Genomic DNA, 23,424 nt, shown 5'->3' with positions numbered 1-23,424 from the left:
TGTAGGTAATACGTGTACATCCATTTTAACTATATTCTTACAGTTGCTCAGTCAAGCAGCCTAAGACTGGAGCTCTCAGGGTCCATGATTAGGGTGTAAGTATTTTGTCTTGAAGGCCTGCTTACAGTGTTCTAGGAGAGCTCAATCTAATAGGGAGACACACGGCCTATTTATGTCTTAAGAAGACATGATCAGAGTTGAAGAGATGGGGGATGTTTTATGACTTCAGTTATGATTGTGGACCTTTCCATCTGTCTTTAAGGACTGTGTCCAAATATCTGAACAGTTTGTTGAAAAGTACATTTTCACTTAAAACAAACATTCCCTGTTAAAAATCCTGAGGAGTGGGGCAGAATCAGTTGAGTCCCATCCATGCTTATTAGGCCAAGTGTAGATAAGTAAAAGAGTTAACAAAGTAGCTGGGTGAGGAGATGAATAGGTGGAGCATGGAGGATGTTTAGTGACTTTTCACATTAGTGGAAGTACTCTGTGATTTTGTAACAGTGGACCTTTGTTCAGACCCATAGGATGTACACCACCAGGGGTGGACCCTAATGTAAACTATGGGCTTTGGACGATTATGATGTGTCCATATAGGTTCATCCTTGATTAAAAAAAAATGTACATTCCAGTGAGTGATGCTGATGATGGGAGAGGCTGTGCATGTGTGGGGCTGGGTGGACGGTGTGTTGGTGACCTGTGCACCTCCTCAATATCATAAATGTAAAATATCTTTTTTTAAAAAGTCTGCTTTAAAAGAAAAAGTAACTGGAAACTGCTGACCGTTGCCCTCCTTTAACTTTTAAAGTGAAGGATCATGTTGGTAATTATGAAAAGAAAGATGTAAGACTGTCCTTTGATTTCTTTAGTACATCATGGAGTTGACGTTTAATCAGGCGGCCAAGGGGGTCAACAAGGAGTTCACCGTGAACATCACTGACACCTGTGAGCGGTGTGACGGCAAGGGGAACGAGCCTGGCACCAAGCTGCAGAACTGCCACTACTGTGGAGGCTCTGGCATGGTAAGAGCCCATAGGAGCCCCCCCGACCCCTTCCTTCAGGGCCCCCCACCTCTGGCCCGCCCCGCTGTCTGCTCGCCCTCTGGGGATAGTTCTCCGGCTGTACTTGGTGCTTGGAGAGTGCCTAACTTGGTGGGACTGTTCTGTCTATAACCTTTTTCCCTGAGCTCTGTCTTGGTCAGCGGTGCTGCGCTGTCTTCTCTAAAAATGCACGTGAGGATGTGTTGGTAATCTGAACTGTCATGGAGGGAGGGAGGCTTAAATTCTGCCTGAAGCGTCCTCATTTTTTCTTTTACGTTTTATTTATTTTTATTTTTTTTTTAAAGACTTTATTTTTATTTATGTGACAGAGAGACAGCCAGCGAGAGAGGGAACACAGCAGGGGAGTGGGAGAGGAAGAAACAGGCTCCCAGAGGAGGAGCCCGATGTGGGACTCGATCCCGGAACGCTGGGATCACGCCCTGAGCCGAAGGCAGACACTTAATGACTGCGCTACCCAGGCGCCCCCTTCTTTTACGTTTTAGTAAATTTTTTTTTTTTAAAGATTTTATTTATTAGATGGGGCGCCTAGGTGGCTCAGTCGTTAAGCGTCTGCCTTCGGCTCAGGGCGTGATCCCGGCGTTCCGGGATCGAGTCCCACATCGGGCTCCTCCGCTGGGAGCCTGTTTCTTCCTCTCCCACTCCCCTGCTGTGTTCCCTCTCTTGCTGGCTTTCTCTCTCTGTGAAATAAATAAATAAAATCTTTAAAAAAAAAAAAGATTTTATTTATTAGAGACAGAGCAAGCATGAGTGGGGTCAGAGGGAGAGGGGGAAGCAGGCTCCCAGCTGAGCAGGGAGCCCGATGCGGGGCTGGATCCCAGGACCCCGGGATCATGACCTGAGCTGAAGGCAGACTCTTAACTGACTGAGCCACCCAGGTACCCCTAAATTTTTTATATAATACAAACTCATAGTATAGTATAAAGAATCACTTTCTTAATCCTTACTCAGATCACCAGTTGTCAGCATTCTGTCCCATTTGCTTTGTCATCTGTGGTGTGTATTTTCAAAGAACAAGAATGTTCTTTTACATAACCCCAGTGCAGTTGTCAAAATGAGGAAATTTAATGTTGATACAATACCATTATCTGTACTTATTCACTTCTCTTCTTCTTCTTTTTTTTTTTTTTTTTTTTTTTTTTAAATATGGCACACTTCAGGAATTTGCACGTCATCCTTGTGCGGGGGTCATGCTAATCTCCTCTGTGTCGTTCCAATTTTAGTGTATGTGCTGTGGAAGCGAGCACTCACACTTTTTCAGTGTCCTTTTTTTCCCGGTCCAGGATCCAAGCTAGGACCTTGCGTAGTATTTGGTTGTCATATCTTTTGTTTCCTTTAATTTCAAATAGTTTCTCAGCTTTTCTTTTCTCATATGACCTTGACATTTTTTAGGATTACAGGCCAGCTGTTTTGTAGATTGCCCCTTATTTGGGATTCATCAGATATTTTCTGATGATAAGATTCAGATTACGAGTTTTTGACGAAACACCACATCCCTTTCCGGTGGATCATGTCATTAGTCATAAGGTGTCCGTTTGTCCCGTTAGTGGTGATGTGACATTTGATCACTAGTAGCTGGTTAAGGTAGTGTCCACCAGGTTTCTTCACTGTAAAGTCATTAATTTTCCTTTGAAATTAACGAGGAAGTTGTGGTGAGGCACCCTAACACTCTATAAATATCCAGTTCCTCATCAAACTTTTCACCCAATAGTTGTGGCATCCATTGATCATTCTTGCCAATTAATTATTACTGGGGCAGTTGCAAGATGATTTTCTGATCCCAGCATCCCTCTGCGTTTCTTAGTTGGCATTCTTCTGGAAGGAAGAACTTTCTCTTCTCCATTTATGTATTTATCATTCATTTATAGCAGTGTGAACTTAGGTGTTCTTGTTTTATTCACTGGTCTGTAATCAGTATAATTACTGCCTTCGATGTTCCAATTGTTCTTGGCTTGGCCTGTGGAGTCCCTTCTAGCTGGCTCGTGTTGCCTTTGACAGGTCCCCCTCATTCTTTGAGCACTTCCTATCACAGTAAGATGTTCTAGACTCAGTGTTTGCTTTTCCTGCCACACCCTTGAGCCAGTCATTTTTACAAGGGGTCCTGGTTGCTTCCAGTGTCTCCTGGGATTTAGAAACCAAGACCTGTGCTCTGGATGTGCTCATTGTTCCTGGGGGTTCACTGATTCTGTGCCCTCCCACAGACTAGGCCAGGGTAATAAAAGCATGTGTATGTGCGTGTGTGCAAGCATGCACGTATATACCCATATCTGTATCTCCTTCTGTATTATTCACATTATAGGTAGACACATACATGCACGTGTACACACCTATTCCTCCATCCACCATCGCTCTGACAAACCAGTGAGTTCAACCTGATAGTTCCACTTCCAACACCACAAGGTTCATCTAGTCTTCTGCCTGTCTGTATTTGAAACTTTTTCTGATAAAGAGAAGTCTGGCTTTGATTAACCTCAGTATATTTACTCATTTGCTTAATGCCTTAACACAAAAAATAGTTTCAGAATTGTTACTCTGACTACTGGCTTTTGCCATTTAGAGTTCTTTTCATCTTTTGATTGAAGGTATATAGTTAAAATACTTTGCTCAGAAGTTATTTCGGTCAACCTTTTTCTTCCCCCTTCACTATGATTATATATATGTTTAGTTGTAGTTAGGTTTTCATTGATTATGTTTGTATTCGTTAAGGTGGATCCTGTTTGAGAGGATTGAGAAGTCCCCTACCACCCAGTTCAAAATCAGTCATTGTGTGTATGCTGGTATGGGGTAGAAGTTGTCTTTGAGTGCAGAAAATTTCTTAAAAAGTGGAAGTCCCTGATAATCTCATCACTCAAGCATTTTAAGTTTGTTTTTGTCCAGTTGTTGATTAGGAACGTCATTTTGGGGGGAACCTGGGTGGCTCGGTTGGGTGTCTGACTCATGATTTTGGCTCATGTCCTCAGGTCATAGGCTCAGGGTTGAGCTGTTGAGCCCCATGATGGACTCCACGCTCAGTGGGGAGTCTGCTTGAGATTCTCTCTCCCTCTGTCCCTTTCCCTGGTCACACATGAGTGCGCATGCACTCTCTGAAATAAATACATAAATGTAAAAAAAAAAAAAAAAGAACGTCATTTTTGTTTTATATTAGTTTTCAAATAGGTAATACGCAAATCATTAAAAAGTCAGTGGGTACAAATTGTAAATAGTGTAAAGTAAATGTCCCTACCATTCTCGGCTGTCAGCCATTGTGTTTCTTTCCACTCCCCAGAAGCATCCCGTCCTCCTAGATGCGTGCATGCATACGCACGTTTTTTTGTATGAAAAGTATAATACGGTTAGCTCTGTTTGTACCTTAGTATTTTATTTTGTTTCTACTTCTCAGTGTATTTGGCAAACACTCAGTGCGTAGCTGCCCCTATCTGCAGGGCCACAGCGGCTCCTTCACAGACGCGCTGTCACTTACCTAGCCAGGCCCCTGTTGACGTGCGCTCAGGTTTCCCTCATCTTGTGCTGGAACAGACACTGAATACCTTTGCATAACGCCATTCTCATGCTCATTTTGCATCTGTCACGTGTGAGGTTGAACATCTTGAAGATTTGAGGGCCAGTTTTCCTTTATGTCTCTTCAGCCTTTTTTCCTTCTTACTGTTGGGTAATGGGTCTTATTCTGAAACATTTGTAGAAGCTCTTTATAAATTAAGTAACTTAGTCCTCCTTTAATGATTTGAATTCTGTATTTTCTAGTTTGTCGTGATTTTGACTGATTTTGCTTGTATGTGTGTAATTTTCAACAGTTGAGGATCATATATGCAGTTTTTACTCACTTTTCATGTATTTCCACATCTTTGAATATTTCTAAACATTATTTTTGATGGCCAGAATAGAGTCTACTGATGGGTGTACCTGCAGTTATACCTGCAAATACTCCTGTTGAGAAAAGGACCAGCTTGCAGCTCCGTGTGCAATTGAGTAGACAGTCCTCCAGAGGGCGCTTTTGGGGAGCACATGTGTTCCCGTGGCTACACTGGGTTGCTGCCACTTGTACAGATTGTTTTCATTGATTGTTCCCAATTCCCTCTCACTTCGGAGGTCCTTTCTCCAATTGCTGTAACTTCTTTTTTAAAAAATTTTTTTCGGAAGAGATTGAGATAATGTAGTAAAACCAAGTGTATTTCTCTCAAAACATGATGTTTAAGACTAGGAAAAAATATTTGCAACAGGTTTGCTAAAGGATTAGTGTTCCTAATATGTAAAGAGCTCCTTTAGAATAATGGGGAAAAGGCTAGCAGCTCATCAGGAAAACTGGGTGAGGTGAACCGTAGAGGAAATGGGGGTAGCTGGTGAACGTCTCTCAGCAGCAGTCCTGGAAACTGGAAGATGCCTTTGGCTTACCGTCCAGAGGGGCAGGAGTTTCAAAGATGGGTACAGTCCGTGCCAGCAAGCCTGTGGGACATGAGCGTGCACGCTCCCTGACGGCGGAAGTGGAAAGCGCGCGCTGGCTTTTGGGAGTGGTGCTGCAGGAGCGGTCAGAACCGTGTGTGCGTCTCTGTGGGGAGCGACCCTACAGATCACACTCGGGACGCAGTGTGCACAGTGTCCCTTGTAGCCGTGTGTATAATACTGCAGCCTCAGGGACCACCAGGAGCGAGTGGCCTGAGAACCCATGGTGTATCCAGGTCACAGGGTGCTGTACGCTGCCGAGAAATGCTTTCTGAGATCATTTAATTGTAAAAACTAAAACAAAGGCTGCAGCACCGTGTGCACAGTGCTGCCTTGGGTGACTGCAAACCCATAATGCACACGTAGATGGCACGAAATGCGTGTGTCCGGGTAATGTGGGATACACAAGAGTATTACTGTGGCTGTGCCTCTGAGGAGGGCGCCTGGAACAACTAGGGAATGTGGGGGGGACACTTAACTGTTCACTACATCTCCTTTTCCTACTTTAGAATTTTGTACCATGTGCAAGTAAATGTAACACATAAATTTTTTTTTTAAAGATTTTATATATTTATTTGACAGAGATAGAGACAGCCAGCGAGAGAGGGAACACAAGCGGGGGGAGTGGGAGAGGAAGAAGCAGGCTCATAGCAGAGGAGTCTGATGTGGGGCTCGATCCCATAACGCCGGGATCACGCCCTGAGCCGAAGGCAGACGCTTAACTGCTGTGCCACCCAGGCGCCCCTGTAACACATAAATATTTATTACGTTCAATTAGCCAACATATAGTACATCATTAGTTTTTGATGTCATGCTCTACGATTCATTAGTTGCCAATGACAACAGTGCTCATCACATCACGTGCCCTCCTTAATACCCATCACCCGGGGACCCAATCCCCCCACCCCCCTCCCTTCTGTAACTGTCAGTTTGTTTCCCGGAATCCAGAGTCTCTAACACATATGTTTTTAAATATAACAGATTTTATTTATTTATTTTTTTTTTAAAAGATTTTATTTATTTATTCGACAGAGATAGAGACAGCCAGCGAGAGAGGGAACACAAGCAGGGGGAACGGGAGAGGAAGAAGCAGGCTCATAGTGGAGGAGCCTGATGTGGGGCTCTCCCATAACGCCGGGATCACACCCTGAGCTGAAGGCAGACGCTTAACCACTGTGCCACCCAGGCGCCCCTTAAATATAATAGATTTTAAATTGAAAAAATTTAAATATAGTAATTATTTGTCCCAGCAATTCCGCCTTTGGCAATCTGTCTTACAGAGTAGAAGCATCAGAGCAGAAGGGTATATGTGTAGATAGTTTTTTCTGTAGCTTTGAAACATAAGGGTTTTTTAAAATATTTTTATTTATTTGAGTGGGGAGAGAGCATGAAAGAGCAGGGGGAAGGAGACACAGACTCCTACTGAGCAGGGAGCCCGACGGGGCTGGATCCCAGGATCCCAGGATCCTGGAGCCACCCAGGCGCCCAGGGGCAGTTCTCTTTTTAAAATGTATCTGCTCAGCTCCCCGGGGGGTTCAGGAACCTCTATAGAGAGGCACTATCTCATTTTCCAGGCTCATATAATCAGCTTACTGATTGGGTGTTGAGAAGTCAGCATGTTCCAGAAGATCACACTGACAGTGTGAGCCTCTGCCCCTGTGCTCTTAGGCGGTGTGTTTCAGTGCATGTTCACACAGAACACGAGTCTTCAGTGAGATGTTTCTCTGGTGTATGTTGTGTCCCCAGGGGCTTGGCCATTAGAGTTAACCTGTGCGCTTAAGGGTTCCATTTTTCTTCTTTTTATCAGGAAACCATAAATACAGGCCCTTTTGTGATGCGCTCCACATGTCGGAGATGTGGGGGCCGAGGCTCCATCATCACGACTCCCTGTGTGGTATGCAGAGGAGCAGGACAAGCCAAGCAGAAGAAGAAAGTGGTGATTCCCGTGCCTGCCGGTTGGTCCTGGGCTCCTCCACGCACTGGGAGCTAGGAGAGCTGAGGCCTTTGTTTCCTTGTGATTGGGCTGTTGGAGAAGCTGTGGTTAAGGGCCTGGAGCCCCGGACTAGAGGGAGGCCTGGAATCTCCTTGAATTTTTGTTCTTTGCACGAGTTATGCTACAGGCTACCCTTGCATGCCACATTGGACAAAGGGACCTGACAGGCCTGTTGTGCTCTTCCACCTGCCAACCCAGTCTGCACCACCACTCCTCCATCCTGGCCCCCAGGGGAGCCTGTGGCTGTTCTCCCTAGCTGGCTCTTTCTTCCGGGGCAGGCTTTCCACACAGCAGGGTGATCATGTCACTCGCCCTGCGGAGCATGCTGTGACTGTTGGGATGAGAAATGCCCCCTCTTGTTAGTCTCTCCTGGTTGCCCACCCTGCAGCCTTTCTGACTTTCACGTAGCTCCTTGAACGGGCTGTGATGCCTTCCAGGACAGAGCTTGGCATATACCACCCCCTGTGTCTGAAGCTCACTTTCCACCTTCATTTCAGCAGGCTAACTCTTCTCCCAAAGCTCCTAGCACGAGTGTCGCTTCCCCCGGGCTGCCTTCCAGAACTCTCCCTGTTTCTTAGATGTCCTTTGTCTTTTCCTTCTAAAACGTGACCCTGTTTGTAATGATGCGTTTGTTAGTGTTCCTATTTAGTTGATAGCGGTCTCCTGCACTAGATTGTGCACTCACTGAGGTACTACACGGACTGGTAGGAGCAGGAGTCCATTACACTTGGATAAATGAATAGAAGGTGCTCTTGTTTGGTCATCAGTTGCTGTATTTGCACTTTTTTTTTTTTATTTTAAAGATTTTATTTATTTCGGAGAGAGAGAGAGAGCATGAGCAGGAGGAGGGGGCAGAGGGAGAGAGAGAAGTAGGCTCCCCACTGAGCAGGGAGCCTGATGCGGGACTCGACCCCAGGACCCTGGGATCATGACCTGAGGTGAAGGCAGACGCTTCACTGACTGAGCCAGCCAGGCGCCCCTGTATTCGCACCTTTGAAAAGTTAGCCTCATTGGATGTTCTGTTGGTAACTGTTGCTCCTCACTAACAGGCATGAGTAAGGAAGTCAGTGGTTTTGTAAATGGATCTAGGGCAGAAAGTTCCTTGGGAGGTCCCAAGATGATTCTTCCCTTTTGAACTTTTGTTCTTACAGGAGTCGAGGATGGCCAGACCGTGCGGATGCCTGTAGGAAAACGGGAAATTTTCATCACATTCAGGGTAGGTGCTCTGCCTGTACGGCTTCTCTCCGGCTCCTGCCCTGGGGGAGGGGGTACGGCCTGGGCTTCTCGTTGGAGAGAGGTTGGCGATTGGCCATTTCTGTGGGGTTGTTAAACATGCGTCACATCAAACCTTTGTGCTAGGTTTGGACAGAACAAAGTTTCCTCAAGATGTTTACAGGTTGGAAACATAGGATACATAAAAATATGGAACACATCGTGTGTGTGTGTGTGTGTGTGTGTGTGGTTTTTTTTTTTTTTTTAATTTCTATTTATTTGTCAGAGCACAAGCAGGGGGAGCGGTAGGCAAAGGAAGAAGCAGGCTCCTCACTGAGCAAGAGCCCGATGCGGTACTCGATCCCAGGACCCTGGATCGTGACCTGAGCCTAAGGCAGACACTCAAGTGACAGAGCCACTCAGGCACCCCTCTCTTTGTGTTTTTAATTTATGTATTGAATTGTTTGTGGAGATAGCAAGTGCTTTACATACTGTGAGCAGGGGCAGACCAGGTTTTCTGAAACGGGGGGATGGGCGAGGGAGATAGCGCCCTGTCCCCGCAGCCCTGCCAGATGCCCACCTGAGGAAGGCCGCGCAAGATGCGTGCGAGACTCCTTTGCTTATAACAGCAAGACTCCGACAACAGCCTGCTGCCCTCGGAGAAGACAGTGGCTGAGTGAGGACACGGGGGCCGGAGTGCCTCCGAGCAGCCAGAGGAAGAAACCAGAGCCACACGTGTCAGCCCAACACATCTTGAGACTTCTCAGTTACCAGTGAGAGAAACAAAGCAGAGGGAGGTTGCAAGCAGATGTAGGGAGGGAGACTGTCTGTAAACGGTTTACACGTGAGATGGTGCTACGTATTATTTGGGGACATGTGTATATGTAGGAACAGTCACTACTACATTCAGCGTGGCGGTCACTGTGGAGAGGGTGTGGCTGGGAGCCTTGTTAACACCAGCTGGGTTGTGGGCACTGTGTGTGTGTGATGTTACTTTGCCTGTTCATATGTGTGTGAAATATTTCGTAATTTAAAGCAAAGATAAATATACTATAAAGGGTGAACTGCTAGACCAGGAGATCCAAGACAAAGGTGGCCTGCCAGAAGCCAGGCTCTACACTGGGCTCGGTCGTGGCTGCAGACCCCACTGCCATGTGGTAATAGACAAGAACACAGAGAGGGAACATGGCTGCAAGGCAAGGGGTGTCTTTGAGGCTCGAAAGGTAGTAGTTATAAAGTCAGAGTCATCCAGTGCTGCCCATTTGTACCAAATGACTGGGAAATAAACTGTTTGCCTTTGTAGATGTACTAGTCAGTGTTTCTTTAAACCTTCGAGTAGAGTAAGATTTTTGTTGTTGTTAGTGTTCAAAAGCCAATTTTACTTTTTTCGATTTGTCAGTTGAATGGCTTGATCCGGGACTGACCCTCTCGCATTGCAGCATAGAAACAAATCTGATGTAATTCCTGGAGCCTGGGGTCGCGTTCTGCTTTGGCAAAAGTACTCTCCTCCTCACACAGAAGCAGTGTCGCCGTAACGCGTGCCAGTGCCTGTGCCCAGGCTGCTGGGATGCGGGGCTGTTGTCCCATCTCAGGGAGGACTTCTCTGCGCATGACTGCATCTCTTGTGCTTGGCCCTAGGTGCAGAAAAGCCCTGTGTTCCGGAGGGACGGTGCAGACATCCACTCCGACCTCTTTATTTCCATAGCTCAGGCTATTCTTGGAGGGACAGCCAGAGCGCAGGGCCTGTACGAGACAATTAACGTGACGGTAAGAGGGCGAAGATGTTTTTGCCAGTCTTGTACTTCATTGCTCTCTTTTTTTGTGAAACGGCTGAGAAGTGGCCAGAACCAGTGAACAAGGAGCATGTTGGGAACCCAGAGATGAGGTCTGGGGGAGGCAGGAGGAAGGTCAGGCCATTCTGTGGGTTCGAATCACAGACCGTGGGCCTTGACTGTGAAATCGCCAGGGAAGGCAGTTCCTGGGTCACGTCCGCTCCTCTGGGGGCACCAGGTGGCAGCCTTAGCACTGTGCCCCTGTGTTGGCTTTGCTTCCTCCCTTCTCTTGCTCTCCGTGCTCCCTTACTCGTTGTGGGCTCACCTTCCCCAACTGCCTGCCCGCAAGTCCCCATCACAGGCTCTGCTCCAGGTGGAGCTCAGCTTAGCCGGTTTCTGTGTGGTTGTCTAGAAGCCTGAATGGCAGTTCTTTCCTAGGAGTAAGTTTTTGTGTCCTGAAATGTTTCCATGAGCAACTGGAGACCAAGGCAAACCACAGATTTTCTTTCTTTCTAGATCCCCCCTGGGATTCAGACAGACCAGAAGATTCGGATGAGTGGGAAGGGCATCCCCCGGATTAACAGCTACGGCTATGGAGATCACTACATTCACATCAAGATAAGAGTTCCAAAGTGCGTGCCCATGTAGCCATGGTGAGGTCCGCCCATCTCCGCACCTTCCCCACCGAGCACGGCCTGGTTGAGGGCTTTTTACCTGCCTGGCCCTGTGCTGAGTCCCCTGGCCCGGGTCTGCTGTCCTCTGCTGTGAGCACTGAGGCTTGTGCAGGCTTATGCTACTCCCTTCCTCTAGTCAGGTGTGTCCTGCCCGAGTCCCCCCTTGCAAAGTAAGGCATAACAATAATAATAAAAAAAAAAAGTCGGACTCCTTAGCTGCCGGAAAATTGAGTGATACATCAGGCACATGTGGCTGTAGCTGCTGTTGTTGATTTTATCATAACTGCTCTCAGGGCACTGGGGGTCTGCGGGGAGAGGCAAATCTGTAACTGGATTATGGCACGTGATGTCTGCGTCCTCTGGGAGGGAGGTACGAGCGCAGTGCTGTAGTGTCCGACCCCTCTGGGGAGGACCGGCTTTCCGGCACTCCTTTTAACTTCCCACTAAGACGCTGGTAAGAGGGCCTCGCCCTCCCCTTTTAAGTAAACTATTTAGTGTTTATGGAAGCTGTTGAAAAACAGCTTAGGGTATTTTAGGAGATTTTCTTCTTTCTTAACATTATGTTAGTTTTCAGGTGTACAACTGTTTGACAGCTCAATGGGTTATGTGGTGCTCACCATGATGAGTGTCGTAGTTTCTATTTTCTTGATTGCAGCTTCAAGGGTGTGGCTCTTAGGTTCGGGGTGTGTACCCCAGCCTAGGTCGGGGGGCCCCACATTTCCCACATGCTGACCTGGGAACTGACCAACCCATCATTTAGAGGGCTGCCCAGAGGAAACACTCAACTGTGTTTGGTCCACAGGAGACTGACAAGCCGGCAGCAGAGCCTGATCCTGAGCTACGCCGAGGACGAGACCGACGTGGAGGGGACAGTGAATGGCGTCACCAACACCAGCACGGGTAAGGCGGCACGGCAACATGCGGAAGTCCTCTCAGTTGTTGGAGGATGCACGGTTCAGGAGCACGTTGGGGTTTCCGCTTGTGGGGAGCATGGTAGAAAGGGGAGCTGTGAGCTAGGAAGAGCTGAGTGCCAGCCGCGCTCCTGAGGAAAGCCGCCCTAACTTGCTCCATGTGTGGTGAGCTCAGGAGGTCAGAGAGCGCCAGCACACCTCCTGCCAGAGAGTGGCTGTGTGTCTCCGAGAGCTGCTCTTCTGAGTTCTATCCGTGGTTCTGCCACTTGTCTGTGACCTTGGGCACAACCCTACATGACTCTCCTTGTAGCATTTGAAGGAGAAAGTGGATTGGAAGGCTTTCTGCAGTCCTGACCCAGAACGCATCACTGAGACCTCAGTTTAAAAACCAGTCACGTGGGGTGCCTGGGTAGCGCAGTCGTTAAGTGTCTGCCTTCGGCTCAGGGCGTGATCCCAGCGTTCCGGGATCGAGTCCCACATCGGGCTCCTCCTCTGGGAGCCTGTTTCTTCCTCTCCCACTCCTCTGCTGTGTTCCCTCTCTTGCTGGCTGTCTCTCTGTCACATAATTAAGTAAAATCTTTAAAAAAACAACAAAACAAAACAAAAAACTGGTCACGTGACTGCAGAGCTGCTTGTGCACCTCAGGTCTGACTCTGAATTTGTCTGGCCATGAGCACAGGCCTCATTTCCCACGAGCTCTAGTATCATGCTCTGTCTGTGGAGAGTATTTACCTGTTAGTGATTTGACACCAAAATGCCAACAGGCAGGAGCTTTGGTGATTGGCACCATAGCTGTGGCACCTCTTCCCGTGGGAGGTCGGGGTGCACTGTGGAGGAATATTCGTCCTCTGTTGGTGGGGACAGGCTGTGTGGGTGCGCTGGCTTCAGCCACCCATGCTTCCTCCTTGTTGCCTCTTTGTGTTTTTGTCTGGTTCGAGGATGTCCCTCCCGTATCCTCAGAGCCCTAATGGTCACTCGGAGCAGGTGATAGGAGTTTCCCAGTGAGTTGGAGGGCTTGGTCTGGGAGCCCAGGGGTGGCGGTCCCAGCGGCAACAGCTCTGCATTGTCTTTGTTGAGCTGCATTGAGTCCAGGGGACCAAGTCCTCTGTGCAGAAGCAACCACTACAAATACTGTCTGTAGCCTGACCAAACAGAATGGTTTGGTGCCTAGACTTTTATATTCTTGTTACATCCCTTCAACTAAAAAGAAGTGAGAATAGCTGTTCCACGTAATTCTGGTTGTACACCTCCAGTGTCTTCCTGAATGGCAAACGTTCCCAGTCACCTAGCATGGCGTCTTGCTCTGCAGACACCCTAGCTTTCCTCCTCTCCCCACTTGGGGGGGAGCTTGGCATCCACCTGAGTGAACCCTCGGTGCTGACGTGGGCCTCGTTCACTATACTAGGATGTTGGTGTTTTTATAAGCTTTCTGGTAGTTCAAATTGAGAGATGGTCATTTGGTCAGCTTTTGAGTGCCCCTCTGACCCTCGTGATTTTCATGGTTCCTTGTCCTGATAGCTAGTTCCCTTCCCTTGTTCAGCCAGGCTTTATTGGAAACCTCATGTGTGCCAGACCCTTTGCTTGTTCTTCCTTTTAAGTTTTTATTGACAAAGTTTTGCTGAGTGTAACTTAACTTTATGCATTGAATGCATTCATTTTTTTAAAAAGATTTTATTCATTTGGGACAGAGGGAGGGAAAATGTGTGTCCAAGAGAGAGAGAGCACAAGCAGGGGGCACAGCAGGCAGAGGGCGAGGGAGAAGCAGGCTCCCTCCTGAGCAGGGAGCCCGATGTGGGGCTCGATCCCAGGACCCTGGGATCATGACCCAAGCCGAAGGCAGATGCTTACTCAACTAAGCTATCCAGGCGCCCCTCAAATCACTTTTTTAACAGCCTCCAAATACACACAAGTCGGAGCGTTCTTGGAGACTGATGAGAGTCATCACAGATACAAATTGATTCCTGGGTGTCTTTGCTTTCATTTGGGGAAGGGGCACCGGAAGGCATTTGGGATAGATGGAATTACATAGGAAACTGACCTAAAGTTTTGGGGGGATTTAGGATCCCTTGCTTATGTTTGGTCCCTGATGCAACTGGTGAAAACCTTAACGGCTGAGCCTAACTTTTTTCCCAGTCTGTGAACCAGAAAGTCCAGAAAGATGTGGTCTGCTTAGGGACCATGAGTGCTCAGGGTTGAGCAACACAGGACACAGGGAATTGGGGCACTCTGATGGGACTGTGTGACTTCTTGAGTCAAAGATGGTGTGGCTCATGGTTTGTGTTTCTGGGTTATCGTTAATTCTTGGTGACAACACACATACATACATTTGACTGTAAGTGTAGAAACCAGTTCCAGAACTCATTATTGGGGATCCCACCTTCCGTTTCTCTTCTCTGACACAGTTGATGGTGTTGACCTTTACACAGAGTGGAGGCAGGAAGAAGAAGGGAAAGACATTTTAATAGAACGGGAGGTACTCTTGCTGGCTCAGCCTATGCATGTAGATGGTTCAGGGAGTCAGGCTATGACCCAGTCCTCAGAAATCAGGTCCTAGAGTCCTATTGGCCTCAGTTTCTTCAGATATATGTTCATTTAGGATTTGTTTTGTGCTAAGAAATGTGCTAAGAAAAGAAATGCTAAGTGCAGAGACAGGGTCCCTGCCTTCAGCCAGCTTGCAGGTATCGGGAGAAGACGGCAAGCGTTGAACCCCAGATGTGTGCCAGGCCCTCCTCATAACACTAGTTCTTTGTGCTCATGGAGAAGACATTTTGGCCCCAAAACATGGCACATATTCATGGGATGAGCCCTACCTGTTACTCTTCCCCTGGCGTCACTTTACCTATAAACAGCCGTCAGGTGGTTCTGACTTGGGATCCCTGCCTGTAGTAAGCTGGCAGTCTCTTTGAATCCCCCAGCACCTTGCACAGCACCTGGCACAAGGCCGGCTCATAGTAAATGTTGGCTGAGTTTATTTGAATTCATTTTCCTAACCATCGGCTGGGAGGTGCTCTGAAGGATGGAGGTGTAAGTCCTTCTCGGGAAAGAGGAGACCTGTGGCCTTGGCTTGGACCTCTGTCTGCATTGGCTGGGCAGCCCCTCTGGCTGTTCACGTTCTGAAGGTGTAGACTAGAAATGCTCGTGTAATGCCCATTTGGCCGGAGTGGGCTTCCACCATGGGCATTTCCTCTTCTGAAGGCTGAAGTCAGATACTGGCTGTATTTAAAGAAGCTTTGGAAGCAAAGTTCCCTTGTTTGTATCCTGTCCTGAGATCAGAAGGCACCTGAATGTCCAGGATATCCTGTAAGGACACGTCCCTCCTCCTGCCCCAGGCTAGAAAAGCAGTGTGTTTTTAGACTTTGTCATCTACGTACATAGTTTATTCCTGACGTGTGGTTCAGAACTTTAAATTCGGTGCTTATATCCTTTGATGCCCCTGCCAGTAAACCTTATTCCTGAAGGAGACCGTAGTCCTTTTATCCAAATTTTGAAATAGAGCTCAGGGGCGTCTGGGTGTCTTAGTCAGTTAAATGTTTGCCTTCAGGGGCACCTGGGTGGCTCAGTCATTAAGCGTCTGCCTTCGGCTCAGGGCGTGATCCCAGAGTTGGGATCAAGCCCCACGTCAGGCTCTTCCGCTGGGAGCCTGCTTCTTCCTCTCCCACTCCCCCTGCTTGTGTTCCCTCTCTCACTGGCTGTCTCTCTCTCTCTGTCAAATAAATAAAAAAAAAAAAATCTTAAAAAAATGTCTGCCTTTAGCTCAAGTCATGATTTTGGGGTCCTGGGATCAAGCCCCATGTCAGGCTTCCTGCTTGGCAGGGAGTCTGCATCTCTCTTTCCTTCTGCAGCTCCCCCTGCTTGGGCGCATGCTCTCTCTCCCTCCAATAAATAAATAAAATCTTTTAAAAAAATAAAATAGATGAGATGGTGTTCCTGGTGGTGGGGTGGGAATTTCTGGGTGTGTGTCTATGTTTTGTTGTTTCATTTTTTTGTTGTGAATCATTAACCAGTTAACTAGGTGCTTGGTCTTGAGACTTTGGCCAGTATGGCTCAAATGCCTCTCGCCATGGGGTATAACGGCTTCCCGCCTTCGGGGTGACGAGGACAGCAGAGTTGGGGGAGGAGGCTGACGGCAATCCGAGTGTTTCTGTGTCCCATCATGACTGGTAGCTAATAGCTTGGGTTCTGATGTGCTTGGGTTCTGATGTCCGCTGATGCAGGGCCCCATTCTGCTGTTATTACCTGGAAAACCTTAGGCAAATCACTTCCCCTCTCCAGGCCTCAGGAGCAGCATCTGTAAGTTGGGAATGATAATAGCACCTACTTCATAGGGTCCTTATGTGATCAGATGAGATCAAGTAGGGAAGCGCCTGATGTGGTACCTGGCAGATGTTAAATACTGCACCAGCTCTAACTCATAACGGTGTGTGCACGCACATAAAGATTTGTCATCCCCGTAACAATAACATGACGAAATTCAGGATTCTTATCCTCGTGTGTCCGAGGAGGCCCAGGAGTGATGGGAAATTTCTGGTTTGTGTGCTGCTTTGTGTTAGGACGGTCTTTGTTACTTAAGCCTTTATCTTTGTTACTTAAGCCTTTATGTAAGAACGGGGACATGAGGGACTAAGGGAAGGCACGCGTGGCCTTGTCATCTGTGGCAGTGGCACCTCTGCTGTGGTGATTGTATAATGCCCAGATCCTTCGTGGGGGCCCCTGGGAATCGGGGATCACCCGGCCACCTTGGCTTTGGTGATTGCTCAGACCTTGGTTAGCATATCTTGTTTGGGGCCACTATTCTCTCTCTGAAGACATTCCTGAGCTCTGAGAGCATACTGGGTGCACAGGACTGCCCAGGGGGCTGAACCCAGGATGACCCTACCCACCCCTGCTCAGGGTCTGGTACCCTGGGGGATCATTTCTTACTGTGACACACACTGTACTTGGCATATGCGTCCTCGTACGTCAATGACGTGCCCTACAGGTTAAAATGCTGAGTATGGGTGCATAGTCTAGCTCATGGCAGACGCATGCCCTGCCTGCCGACTGGTTGGCAGATCTTGAAAAGGACGTGCTTATGCGGCAGACTTGATCTCCGTAGCCTCTTCCTGGGCCCTGAAGAAACAGCACAGCAGCTTCCCTTTGTCCAGAGCAGCTAGGCTTTGATGCTTCTGATAGGGAGTTTGCCCAGTGACATACAGGGTCGCCCGCTGCCATCGTTTTAGGTGAGAAGAATGGCACGTGTCGTGGGATTCCGCGCGCAGCGAGTCCCCTCCTTGTGTCCCGGAGATGTTAGGTGCACATGTATGGAGCGTGGAAGCTGATTGGTTGGTCTTGGCACACGTTCTTCACCTTCCAAGAGTCAGTGGCGAGGTTTTTACAAGCTTGGGTTCTGGACCTGACTGCTTGGGTTTGAACTCCATTCTCCCTCCCACCTACCAGCTCTGTGACCTTGGGCAAACTACCTAATCTCTCTGTGCATTTGTGTTTTATGTTTTTTTTATTTTTTTTAATCTGTGAAATTTACTTGTCAAGGATTGAATGAGCTCCTGTGAAATCTGTATGGCCTGGCCTGGCAGGCATCTGACACTTGGCAGTTGTGACAGTGGCTACGATAGAGATAGCTGGTCATTGTCTCTCTCTGTGTCCTATTTCCCTGTTGTGGGCCAGTGACTTGAGGAGCAGTTGGGATACACTGAAGCACTGAGTGGCCCATTTGCTTCAGTCATCTGTCAGGCGAGGCCGCCCTTGCCCACCAACCTGGGAGTGGTCCCCTCCCCTCCCAGGGTGGTGCTTCGTGGCTTCTTGAGTGACCAGCCCCTGGGTGGCCAGGTGTGGGTAGGCGGGGCCAGGGATGGGACTCCTGGAGGTGGTGCCCTTGACCCCAGTTCTTTCTGCTGTTTGTGCCCAGGTGGCAGGACCATGGATAGCTCCGCAGGAGGCAAGGCTAGACCTGAGGCTGGGGAGGACAAGGAGGGATTCCTTTCCAAACTTAAGAAAATGTTTACCTCCTGATACCCAGCCGAGGTAGGAAAACCCTGAGGTTTCTTCCCCTTTGTTTCCCTGTGAACTAATCCCTGTTTTCCCTCACTTTAACCAATACCATACCCCCTACCCCCTACTCCTAGCCTTGGAAGAGGTGCCAATCTAGGTGTGGCGTATCTGGCTCTACTCAGAACCAGGCCTCCCAGTCCATGCAGTCTGCCTCAGGGCAAGGTGGCAGCCTTAGCCGGCAGCGCTGGGCCGAACCAGATCGCTCTAGCCAGCCTTCTGCCCTGTCCACTTCCTGGAGAGGTTGCACTGGGACGTTGCCTCATAGCCCTCCTTCCACCAGGTTCCAGGGGGCCTGCATCCCGCAATAGTGGGAACCAGGCCTACCCACGGTCACAGACGGCGAGTCATAGCAGAGCCAGGCCTAGAACTCGGATCTCCCCAGCCTCCTGTCTGACTCATAGTGCCTGTCCTGCCTGGGAGGCTCAGGGCCACATAAACCTCAGGGGGCGGCCTGGAGTCATGCTTGTTCACTGTGGTGTCTCGGGACTGGCTTTTTACTTGTTGTGGTCCCTGGTGGCTGGGACTCCTGGTGCAGTTCCCTCCCAGGGATGACAGAAGCTCACCCGCGGGGGGTCTTCCTCCTGGGATGCTGGTGAAACGTAACCGTTTGTGTCTTGGCTCAGGAAAACGGTCCACTGGAAACTAGGCCGGGAGCTGCAGCCCCTCCTCATGGCTAGGGCACCAGAAGGATTCCAGAACAGCAGCACCGAGCCCCTGCCTGCAGAAGCCCCGGGCCGCCTTGACAACAGCAAAATCATGTGACAACACACGTCTCCATGGAACGGTCACAGGGGACAGCCCCTGGGTAGTAAGGTGTGGCATGTGTAAGGGATGGTAGAACTTTCCTGTCCATGGGTAGGTAACGTGGCCTCTTCTGGCTCAGGTGGAGTAAAACAACTGGACACTTCTTACAGAGCTAAAACTCTAATTTGGAATCAAATGTGGAGATATTAGTTAAAGAATTAAAGGCCATGCTTACAGCTTAAAAATGAAGCCTTAAGCTGCACCGAGTCATGAAGTGATTAATTTCCCTCTCAGCAAACCTCCGGGAGGTTCTGGAATGAGTCTTTCCTGCCAGGTTGTCTTTCTGAGGAGCCTGGGGCCTGCATGCCCCACTGCATCATCCACCCTTCATCAGGGACGTCCTATTCCCTTCTTGGAGTTTGTTTTAATTCCCAGAGATCCCAAGCAGCTGGAACGTAGGCACCTTGGGGCCTGGGGAGGCACATACCAAGGGCATCCCTGGAGATGCCATTCCTGATCATGTGGGCCGTGATCTTTATCAGGATGGATAGTCCTTCCTTCCACCCCATGTGGGTTGTGCTCTTGTCCCCAGCCATTGAGTTCTGTTGTTCTAAGCCAGGCGTTGAGTGGGGCTCCTGCCCTTCTGCTGGACCACAGGCGGTCACAGCTGCAGCCTGGGCCCAGCAGGCTAACGGCCTCTTAACCTGGAGCCCTGCCCCCTCTGCCTGCCAGGGGCTTGGTTCTCACCACTCACACTGTTGACATCTGTTTTCAGAAGTGTGTGTAACTTACTCAATGCTGAGAATCATCGTCTTCTATAGAAATGTTTGTTCAGAAAAGGAAAGCACAGTCTGGGCAGTTGAAGCCTTCACCATCCAGCCAGAGCAAAACACACTGTCCCCCAGCCTCGGTTTATAGGATGTGCGGGTTCCATGTGTTTCCAGAGACTCCCACTGTGGTAAGACAGGCTAATGGAGAAAACTTATGAATAGCTTCCTTTTTGTTTCCCTTCATAATTACTAAAATAAAGTATCTATTACTGTCTGATCTAAGAATGTAAAATGATTCTGTATCAATGTAAATAAGATTACTGCAAAAAGATATTTAAAGCATAAATTGTGGTCCTTTCTTCTTTGAAATTTCAGAGTTCAAACCACTTTCTTTTTTTTTTTTAAGATTTTATTTACTTATTTGACAGAGAGAGACAGCCTGCGAGAGAGGGAACACAAGCAGGGGGAGTGGGAGAGGAAGCAGGCTCCCAGCGGAGAAGCCTGATGTGGGGCTCGATCCCAGAACGCTGGGATCACGCCCTGAGCTGAAGGCAGACGCTTAATGACTGAGCCACCCAGGCGCCCCTCAAACCACTTTCTACGGGGGTTAGCAGTGGGTTTGCTGGTGTTCATCTACGGACAGGGTCGCCCACGGAGTCACACCGGCCCAGGAGCACATGCACACTGGTGGCTGGGTGGTGCTCTGACAAGCACTGACCCTGTAGCCTGGATCCTAGAGCAGGGAACTTGCTGTAGGACAATGTGCTTATTGGATTGAATGTTCTGGAAACTTTTTCTTTGAGAGCCCACGAGAAGATGTGCATGTCACGGTCTCCCTCACTAGATTTTTTCCCCCTCTCTTATTTTCAGAGGAACATTGATTATTTATTTATTTACATATTTAGCATTAAAATTTTTGCTCATTGTAGTTTAACTACTCGGGGCTCCCAGCTGAGGCTGTCTCACAAAAGCCCCGATGCCTGACATATCCAGAGTGGCCCTGAGCACAGAGCTCAGGCCCATCTCAGGGCTCTGGGCTGAGCAGGTGAGCTGTGGGAGCCTTTGCCGGGCTGGGCGAAAAGGTTGGGAAGAGCTGGGGCACAGAGAGGCTCCGCGGTGACTTTCTACAAGTTTCAGATAACCTCTTCATTCACTGGAAGGGGCCGAGCACTGTCCTAGATCCCAGGTGCAGCAGGGAGCTGTCTCATGGCCGCTGAAGTCTTCTTCCTGGAGAAGTCAAGCCAAGTCCCCTGCATATCCTGTCTTAAGATCAGAAGTCGAAAGAAAGACTTAGAAATTAGAAAGGTGGTTTTCTTGCTGGCGAGACAGCATTCTTGTGGTACCGGGCATCCTGCCCTTGGTGGTAGGAAGGTGGCAGGGCAACAAGCTGGAGAATCAAGTCCCACTCAAGGCTTGGATTTGGCTTTGTCCCACAGGTGGCCCCTGAGGCGTTTGTCCCTGGAAGACTCTGCAGCCTCTCAGTTGAGACTGCAGCATGAGATGAGCTATTCAAAAATACAAAAAAGTAACTCAGCCCCTAAACCTTTGGGGACTGAGAGGAGAGGAGAGGTAGGTGGGGAGGGAAGGCGCAGTCACGCGTGGGTGAGGCTGACCTGATCTGGGTACTGGAGTGTGGCTCCGACCCACTGGCAGGTTTCTGCTTGGATTTGTTTCCCACCTGAGCCGTTCTGCTCCTCCTGAGGCCTTTCGGTTTGGGTGGACCTGAATGCTTGCTTCCCTGTTGTGAAAACACCCCCTCAAAGACGAGAATCCCCTCCAGTCTCGTAAGCTTCTTGGCTACCCAGGTGTCCAGAGACTACCCCGCCCTTGCTCTGCCCTTCTGCCGCGCTGGGGCCTGTCACTGAATCACATGGACGCTTGTAGCTCTCGCAGAGGTGTGTTTTAGCACTGGGAAACCTGTACTTTCTATCTTTTATTTATTTATTTTTTAAAGATTTAATTTAGTTTTTCAACTTTTTTTCATTTTTTAAAGATTTTATTTATTTAATTGAGAGGGAGTGTGAGTGATTGAGTACGAGTTGAGGGTTGGGCAGAGGGGGAAGCAGACGTCCCGCTGAGCAGGCAGCCTGAGGTGGGGCTCCATCCCAGGACTCCAAGATCATGACCTGAGCTGAAGGCAGACGCTTAACTGAGCCACCCAGGTGCCCCAAAGATCTTTTTCTTTTTTTTTTTTTTTTTAAGATTTTTATTTATTTGTTTGACAGAGCACAAGTAGGGGGAGCAGCAGGTGGAGGGAGAAGGAGAAGCAGGCTCCTCACTGAGCAGGGAGCCCAATGCGGGGCTTGATCCCAGGACCCCAGGATCATGACCTGAGCCAAAGACAGATGCTTAATTGAGTCACCCAGGTGCCTCCAAAGATCTTATTTTTAAGTAATCTCTACACCCATGTTGGGGCTTGAGCTCAGAACCCCGAGATAAGAGTCATACACTCTTATCAACTGAGCCAGCCAGGCGCCCTGTATCTCTTCACCAGAAGTTATGTCTCTTGTGAAGGGTCGCAGATGAGCCAGTCGGCAGCTTTACAGAAGGGGAAGGCTCTGACCTGCTCCCTCTGTGCCCGGGAGACCGTAGGGAGTGGTGGAGACCGGCTGCCCTGTCTGACGGGGACGGCTCCTCCTCAGCTCCACTCAAGGGGGCTTTGCAGGAGTTCAGGCCCGGTGCTGCCAGGTCATCCAGGGCTTTGCCAGAGAGGCTGGGTGTCCAGAGTTTTATGAGATGACTTTAGTTACTTTGTTTTTGGGGTTACCTATATTCTACGGTTCACCCGTTCAAAGTGCACAATTTAGTGGATTTTAGTTCAGTGTTGTGCAACCATCACCACAATTGTAGAACATTTTCGTCACCCCAAGGAGAAACCCCATGTCCATTAGCGGCAGCTACTCCCCATTTCCCCGGGTCCCCCAGACCCTGCCAACCACAAATATACTTCCTGCCTCTATGATCCCCCTACTGGGCACATTTCATATAAATGGAATCATACAATATGTGACCTCTTTGGGTTTCTTCTGGTTTCACTTAATGTCTCAAGGGTCATTCGTGTTGTAGCATGAATCCGTACTTACTCCTTTTCATGGCTGAGTAAATTCCATTCTGTGGGAAGACCACATTTGTTTTCCACTCATTCCCTGATAGACTTTTGGGTTATTTCCAGTCTTTGGCTATTATAAGTAACACTATGGGGGCGCCTGGGTGGCACAGCGGTTAAGCGTCTGCCTTCGGCTCAGGGCGTGATCCCGGTGTTATGGGATCGAGCCCCACGTCAGGCTCCTCCACTATGAGCCTGCTTCTTCCTCTCCCACTCCCTCTGCTTGTGTTCCCTCTCTCGCTGGCTGTCTCTATCTCTGTCGAATAAATAAATAAAATCTTTAAAAAAAAAAAAATAAGTAACACTATGAAAGCCGTCTCATTTTAAAATGTTGCCAGCTACTTTTTATAAGGTACTTAGGAGTCGTCAAGCTCACAGACACAAAGTAGAATGGTTCCTGCAGGGCGGGGCAGGGGGTGGTGGTGTGGGGAAGGGAATGGGAAGTTAATGTTTCATGGGAACAGAGTTTGGGAAGATGAGAAAGTTCTGGAGACGGATGGTCTGGTGAGGGCTGCGCAACAGTGAACTATACACTTAAATGTGACTAAAATGAGGGGCGCCAGGGTGGCTCAGTTAAGCGTCCGACTCTTGGTTTTGGCTCAGGTCTTCATCTCGGGATCCTGGGATCAGGCCCTGCGTTGGGCTCCGTGCTGAGCTCGGAGTCTGCGGGAGCTTCTCCCTCTCCCTCTGTCCCTCCCT

The 23,424-nt window shown here is 48.8% G+C and overlaps 1 protein-coding gene and 1 non-coding gene across 3 annotated transcripts in view; one reads left to right on the top strand and one right to left on the bottom strand.

Annotated features, from left to right (window-relative positions):
* Window positions 1-19,965, top strand: part of DNAJA3 (DnaJ heat shock protein family (Hsp40) member A3) — a 29,246-nt gene extending 9,281 nt beyond the window's left edge. The window contains exons 5-12 of one of the 2 annotated variants that reach the window (XM_002924595.4): window positions 870-1,022; window positions 7,303-7,450; window positions 8,640-8,704; window positions 10,339-10,467; window positions 10,989-11,104; window positions 11,949-12,046; window positions 17,963-18,078; window positions 18,729-19,965. In XM_002924595.4, coding sequence (XP_002924641.1) covers window positions 870-1,022; window positions 7,303-7,450; window positions 8,640-8,704; window positions 10,339-10,467; window positions 10,989-11,104; window positions 11,949-12,046; window positions 17,963-18,066 — 813 coding nt within the window. In that variant the 3' untranslated portion in view covers window positions 18,067-18,078; window positions 18,729-19,965. The remainder of the gene's footprint in view (window positions 1-869; window positions 1,023-7,302; window positions 7,451-8,639; window positions 8,705-10,338; window positions 10,468-10,988; window positions 11,105-11,948; window positions 12,047-17,962; window positions 18,079-18,728) is intronic. The other variant, XM_002924594.4, reaches the window with a different exon arrangement.
* LOC117804287 lies at window positions 2,199-2,305 on the bottom strand. The gene has a single exon (XR_004628627.1). It is a non-coding gene; the product is annotated as a U6 spliceosomal RNA (small nuclear RNA).
* Window positions 19,966-23,424: the final 3,459 nt, after the last annotated feature.

The sequence above is a fragment of the Ailuropoda melanoleuca genome, chromosome 10 (genome assembly GCF_002007445.2).
Source record: "Ailuropoda melanoleuca isolate Jingjing chromosome 10, ASM200744v2, whole genome shotgun sequence".
In the NCBI taxonomy this organism is placed as follows: Eukaryota; Metazoa; Chordata; class Mammalia; order Carnivora; family Ursidae; genus Ailuropoda; species Ailuropoda melanoleuca.
The sequence above is the reverse complement of the archived record's forward strand: the minus strand, read 5'-3'. Positions and strand labels throughout refer to the sequence as shown.